Source organism: Pogona vitticeps, chromosome 5 (assembly GCF_051106095.1).
Source record: "Pogona vitticeps strain Pit_001003342236 chromosome 5, PviZW2.1, whole genome shotgun sequence".
In the NCBI taxonomy this organism is placed as follows: Eukaryota; Metazoa; Chordata; class Lepidosauria; order Squamata; family Agamidae; genus Pogona; species Pogona vitticeps.
Window position 1 is genome coordinate 62,204,486 of NC_135787.1, and position 6,886 is coordinate 62,211,371.

Genomic DNA, 6,886 nt, shown 5'->3' on the forward strand with positions numbered 1-6,886 from the left:
GAACTCCCTCCCAGTGGAGGCTGGCTTGGCCCTATCTTTGTTATTCTTCCACAAGCAGATGAAGACCTTCCTTAGGCATTCCCTTAGTGACTGGCTTTCTGGAAGGTCTCTTTCCCTCAAATGGATTGTTGTGCCTTGTTGCTTTTAAATGTATTTCTAGTATTGATTTTACATATCCTTTATATATATTTGTTTAATGATTTTTAAATATTTGTATACTTACTGTTTCCAGCTTTTAAATACTATTTTTTAATGATGTAAGCTGCTTTGGGTCCTTTTTAAGGAGAAAGGCAGGCTGAAAACATTATATATACAGTATTATAATATATTGGGAAGGATATATACGGAGGAGGAGAACAGTACCATAAGCAAAAGCAGCATGTGTTGCCTGAGTTTAGAAGGAGATTTCAAGGCTAGAAGCTCCGATGTAAATTTGCTCTGACAGCTATTCTTTCTGACAGCACACAAAAAGCACAATATTTCATCTTACTGCTGGATTTCATGGGTAAGAAGGATCTGCTTCTGCTGGCAGCTCTTGGATGGACTACAGTGTTACATAACAGCACTGATGTTACCTGTCTGTCATGGGTTTGGAGGGAAAGTTCCATCCTATGGGGAGTGGAAGGCGGGACATCAGGAGGAGGGGCTGTACTGTATAAATATGTGATGCCTGTGTGGTGAAGAGGAGATGCTGAGACAGACTGTGAGACACTGGGTTGGGACGAAGCAGCAGCTGGGGAAGAAGAAGCTGTTGTGGGAGTCTGGGTGTCTGACAGGGTACTACTGTGTGTCAGAGTACCAGCCTGAAAGGTTCAGGGGTCTGTTGGTTAGCCAGAACTGATGGGTTCAGGGTCTGTGCTTTAAGTTAACGGTTCTAGGTGAACCAAACTGTATGCTTGTGTGTGTGAGAATAAGCCACGTTACTTTATTTTATTCACCTGATTGTTTTATTTACCCTGTTTGTATTTAAAATAAACCTTATTCTTTTGTTGTTTAAAAATCCATCCCTGGTCTGTGTGACTTATTATAGGGAATGGTTGGTGGCAGCTTAGTAACTGTGTGATAGATCCCAGTAGGTCTGGGTTTGTCACATTGATTGGTGTCCAGCGTGTGGGATACGACTGGTCCAGTTGTCCAGTGGTCCAGCAAAGCCTTGGCAAGTGTGCCCAGAGCAAGGGGGGTCTAGTCAGGGACAGTCTGAGGCGCGTAGGTAATCTTCTAGGTGTACCTCACGGGGAGGTGCACTAGTAGAAGAACGTGCCAACTGGGGAGACTTAGATTAAGGTGCTCTGAGGCAGCCTGATTTTGGCGGGAAAACGCTGAGGCAAAACTGCGTAGCAACAGTGAGCTAGCTTGCCAGCTGAGAGGCCCAGCAGAGGGGGGTAGGCTCTGACTCGATACTGTTGCAACTTTAGTGCTGAAGAACAGCAGCAATCTCTAGGGAGAGCTGGTTCTGAGGTAAAAGGAAAAAAGTGGTCGTTTTATTTTGAGGCTTGACTTTTTAAAGCAGCCTGTTCTGAGGGGGGGTATGCCCTTGACTCGAAGCCAAGTAGCAGACATGAGTGAGGTGAAAGACCCCCAGATTGACCAAGGTTCTGAGGATGAATTTGGCTCAGTGCAAGGTGACAGCACAGGAGAGCAGGACCCAGAACTCAGAAAAATACTCCTAGCCCAACAGCATGAACTGAGGGTGAGGGAAATGGAGGAAAGATTAGAGAGAGAAAGAAGAGAGGAAAGGGAGAAACAAAGGCAATTTGAATTAGAGAGAGAGAGAGAGAGAATGGAGAGGGAAGAAAGAATGGAGAGAGAGAAAATTGCTCTGGAAAAAGAAAGGATGGCGTATGAGTTAAGAAAACTGGAAATGATGAACCAGAACAATAATAATAATAGGGATTCTGAGGGAGGCCAACTGTCTAAGGCTGACCTGAAGAAATTCCCTGTGTACCACAAGGGAGATTGTCCTGAGGTGTTCTTTTCCTTAGTGGAAAGAGCGTTTGTGGACTTCTCAGTGAGGGAAACTGAGAAGATGACCATCATGCGTTCTTTAATCAGTGGTAGCCTGGCTGAGGTTTATGCCGAGATGCCTGAGGAACGGATGAAAGATTTTGCAGAGTTTAAAAAACTGGTGTTCGCAAGACATGGGATAAATGCAGAGCAGCTGAGACAAAGGTTCAGGTCCCTCACCAAGAAGCCAGAACAGACTTTTACCCAAGTGGGGGCCCAATTGGTGAGGCTGCTTGAGAAATGGCTGTCGCAGGAGGGAACAGAGACCTATGAACAGCTTAAAGACTTGATAGCCCTGGAACAGTTCTATTCAGTCCTGCATGGGGAATTGAAATTCCAGGTGAGGGAAAGGAAACCGAAATCTGTGGCAGCAGCCGCAGAGATCGCGGATTTTATCTCCCAAATAAGAAAGCCCTTGGGTGAGGGGAAATCTGTAGGTAAACCCAAAGAAACCTACAGCAAGTACTCTCAGGGACCAGGGAAAAGCCAGCAAGGGGGAGGGGCCCATGGTGAAGGGAAGCCCTCAGGCATGAAACCAAGCCCTCAGAATTTGGAGGGAAAACCCAAACAAGAGGAGAGAGAATCAAAATACACCAGAAAATGCTATTTCTGTCAGGGAAAGGGTCATCTGATCTCAGAGTGTGAGAAATTGAAGCAGCTAAAAGGAATGGTGCCTCAGAATGCTAGTGGGACCAAGCCAAAAGCTGTGTTCTGTGTCCAGAAGGAGCAAAGCTCATTGTCACAGAGGGAGCCTGTTGCCATGACTACTCAGTCTGGAACAGCTACCTCTGCTGATCAGGCTGAGGAAAATGGTCCTCTTATGGAGGTGAAGCGCTGCTTGCTGATAAAAACAGATTCTCAGTTGTTTGAGACAGCAGGGGTGGACGTAGGAATACTTGACCGTCAGTATAGGGGACTGCGGGACACTTGTTCCCAGGTAACCCTGTGCCATCCAGATATCATCCCTAGGGAGTTTATAATCCCAAATGAGAGCATGAAGGTGGCAGGGATTGAGGGGCAGATAATCTCTCTGCCAGTAGCAGAGGTACCTGTCAACTTTCAAGGCTGGAGGGGAGATTGGCGGATAGCGATTTCATCGACTCTGCCAGCAGCCGTGCTCGTGGGAAATGACCTGGCTGAACATGTGAAACGGGTGCTAGTGATTACACGCTCACAAGCCACCACAGGGACAGTTCAGGGGGGTAATGATGAGCCAGAGACGGAAGCAGGTGGGGGGAGTTCAGAAGCTGTGGTGGAAACCTTAACCACAGACAGCAGATTTGGACAGGAGCAAAAGGCAGACGCCACTCTCCAAAAGTGTTTTGAACAGGTGACTGACGCCCAGCTAACACCTGAAACCCCAGTGAGATTTCTGGAGAAAAAGGGGATTTTATATAGAGAAACCCTGGGGAATATCTCAAAAGGGGGAGATGGGTTCAGAAGTCAGCTGGTGGTACCTGAAAAGTATCGTCCCATGATCTTACAAAGGGGTCACTCTGACATGTTTGCTGCACACTTAGGGGTGAAAGGGCCCCTTGATTTGATCAAACAAATTTGGGAGCAGGTCACCCAGGATGACCCACAAGACGTTGTGACATACATAGACACCTTGATGAATGACCTAAGGAGAAATCTAGAGCTGGCAGCAGAAAACCTGCAAGCTCAGAAGGTCAGACAGAAAACATGGTATGACCACAAAGCTAGAGAGAGGCACTTTGACCCAGGGGAGGAAGTGCTTTGGCTTAGGCCCTGCAGAGAGAATAAACTGCAGCTCAAATGGGCAGGACCATATAGGGTCATTTCCAAGATGTCAGACCTGAACTACCTAATAGAGCAGGAGGAGAACCAAGCAAGGAGGGTGGTTCATGTGAATGCCCTAAAACCCTACTACAGAGGGGAACAGAGGGTTTTATTCGCGATAAAAGCAGCTGAGAGTGAGGAAGCTGAATTACCCTTCTGGGAGGGTAGAGGGGAAGTAAAATACAACCCAGAGGAGGTAAAGATCAGTCCTGCACTCACCCAAGACCAGCAGCAAGAACTAAAAATGCTGCTTAGTAAATATCAACAGGTGTTTTCCAACAAGCCGGGGATAGTGAAGGGAGTGATGCATCGGATCCACACAGGGGATGCACCCCCGCAGGCAGTATCCCCATACCGAGTAACGGGACCCTATAGGGACAAGGTGCGGAAGGAGCTGGACGAAATGCTGAGGGAGAACATAATCGTCCCCTCTTCTAGTCCTTGGTCCTCTCCGATAGTCCTTGTGGACAAGCCTGATGGGAGCATTAGGTTTTGTGTCGATTACAGGAAATTAAACCGTGTAACCACTCCTGATGCCTACCCAATGCCCAGGCTAGACAACCTGATTGAAACCATAGGGGGTTGTCGGTTCATCTCATCATTGGACCTGGTAAAGGGATATTGGCAATTAAGAATTGATCCCAGGGAGCAAGAAAAGACTGCCTTTTGCAGCCCTTTTGGTCTCTATGAGTTTCGAGTCCTGAGCTTTGGTCTCAGAAATGCACCAGCCACATTCCAAAGGCTGATGGACCAGACCTTGGCAGGGCTCAGTGACTTTACAGTGGCCTACATTGACGACATAGGGATCTTCAGTAATACCTGGGAAGATCACCTGATACACCTGGAGTTAGTGCTGCAGAGGTTAAGTGCAGCAGGGCTAACAGTAAAGGCCAGCAAGTGTCAGCTGGGTAGCCCAGAAATCAAATACTTGGGTCACATGGTAGGGGGAGGAATGATAAAACCCCTGGAGGCCAAAATAGAAGCTGTTCGTGATTGGCCTAGACCCAACACCAAGAAAAAGGTCAAATCATTTCTTGGGTTGGTGGGCTACTACAGAAAGTTCATCCCGAGGTTTAGCGAGATTGCGGCTCCGCTGACCGATCTGACGAGGAAGACGGCTGATGACCGCATCCCGTGGACCAGCGACTGTGAGGCGGCGTTCCAGAGGTTGAAGGAGGCGTTAATCAACTATCCAGTGCTGCGTGCTCCAGACTTCGACCGGGAGTTCATCATCTACACCGATGCGTCTAACAGCGGGGTAGGAGCAGTTCTGTGCCAGGAGGATGAGAATGGTGACCAGCATCCAGTGTCCTACCTGAGTAGGAAACTTCAAAAAGGTGAGAAACATTTGGCAACCGTGGAGAAGGAGTGTTTGGCCATAGTCTACGCGATCCAGAAGGCCAAGCCTTACATCTGGGGAAGACATTTTGTTCTGTGTACTGACCATTCACCATTGCAATGGTTAAAGACGATGAAAACCCACAATAGCAAACTTATGAGGTGGGCTTTGAACTTACAGGACTATGACTTTGAAGTGAAGGTGGTCAGAGGGTCAGTGAACTGTGTTGCTGACGCCTTATCAAGAAGACCTGAAGACTGAAGACGGCGAAAGAACATGGACTATATGTATATAATGAAAACAAAAAGTTAAAATGTACCTGGTTTTGAATTTGGTTGGTATTAATAAAGGTAAATTGATGTACTGTATATGGTAAAATGTTTAAATGCATATTTGCTATGGTTAACTTGGAGTGTAAGTATATGTAAGTATTATATGGTATGTATAAATGTTGTTGTGTATTTTATGCAGGTTGTTTTTTTGGTGAAAAGCACTTTTAGCTTTCCCCCTACAAAACAACTTTTAAAGAGGGGAGGTGTTACATAACAGCACTGATGTTACCTGTCTGTCATGGGTTTGGAGGGAAAGTTCCATCCTATGGGGAGTGGAAGGCGGGACATCAGGAGGAGGGGCTGTACTGTATAAATATGTGATGCCTGTGTGGTGAAGAGGAGATGCTGAGACAGACTGTGAGACACTGGGTTGGGACGAAGCAGCAGCTGGGGAAGAAGAAGCTGTTGTGGGAGTCTGGGTGTCTGACAGGGTACTACTGTGTGTCAGAGTACCAGCCTGAAAGGTTCAGGGGTCTGTTGGTTAGCCAGAACTGATGGGTTCAGGGTCTGTGCTTTAAGTTAACGGTTCTAGGTGAACCAAACTGTATGCTTGTGTGTGTGAGAATAAGCCACGTTACTTTATTTTATTCACCTGATTGTTTTATTTACCCTGTTTGTATTTAAAATAAACCTTATTCTTTTGTTGTTTAAAAATCCATCCCTGGTCTGTGTGACTTATTATAGGGAATGGTTGGTGGCAGCTTAGTAACTGTGTGATAGATCCCAGTAGGTCTGGGTTTGTCACATACAGTTTAATGCTTGAAATGAAAACTTCATGCAAGAATTGGGTCTTGTGTGAGTGCCAATCCTGACAATGAATCTACTTATTATTGCAGTGTTTCTTCGAACGTACACACAGTACTAAGACATTGCCCCTTTTGTCAGAGTTAGACAACCTGCACCCTTACTCATGCTCCTATTCGAAATTTATGTGAGCTTATGTAACTAATTGTGGTTTCAATACTGCACTTTTGGTAATTAATGTTACACATAACATTTGCTGCATCTGCGATGCTCTTTGTGCAGTTTATGAAGCAGAGGTTCATTCTGTAAATGTTTGCTAGGAGAAATTGGGCAAGACCAAATTGAAGGTGTTGGTACTCTAAGGTCCCTAACATAGATGCTCCTTGAGTCTGATACCTGGTGTCTTTCTTTTAGGTATGTTTGCCTCCAGGGTTAAATGCCCAGCCACTGTTTTCCCTCTTACTGCATTATTGAACCATCTCCTTCACAGTTATAGGCAACAAATGGGAATTGTTAATAATAGCTAGAATGAACCAACTGGAATAACAACAGTGGCTTCTTTTGAGCTTGAAGTACTGCATCAACGTTAATTACACATGAACTTGATGTTATACCTTAATATTAGGTTCAGGGCTATGTGCTGACAGTTCTTGCTGACGTGTGTGAG

General features: G+C 45.9%; 1 protein-coding gene across 1 annotated transcript; it reads left to right on the top strand.

Annotated features, from left to right (window-relative positions):
* The first annotated feature begins 545 nt into the window (after window positions 1-545).
* LOC144589406 (uncharacterized) lies at window positions 546-6,133 on the top strand. The gene is made up of 2 exons (XM_078393959.1): window positions 546-5,141; window positions 5,324-6,133. The coding sequence occupies exons 1-2, from the start codon at window positions 1,529-1,531 to the stop codon at window positions 5,329-5,331; spliced, it is 3,621 nt and encodes a 1,206-aa protein (XP_078250085.1). The 5' UTR covers window positions 546-1,528; the 3' UTR covers window positions 5,332-6,133.
* The last annotated feature ends 753 nt before the right edge of the window (window positions 6,134-6,886 follow it).

What these genes read in the sequence shown, in the direction of transcription:
- LOC144589406 (XM_078393959.1), top strand. Translation starts at nt 1,529, where the DNA reads ATGCCCTTGACTCGAAGCCAAGTAGCAGACATGAGTGAGGTGAAAGAC.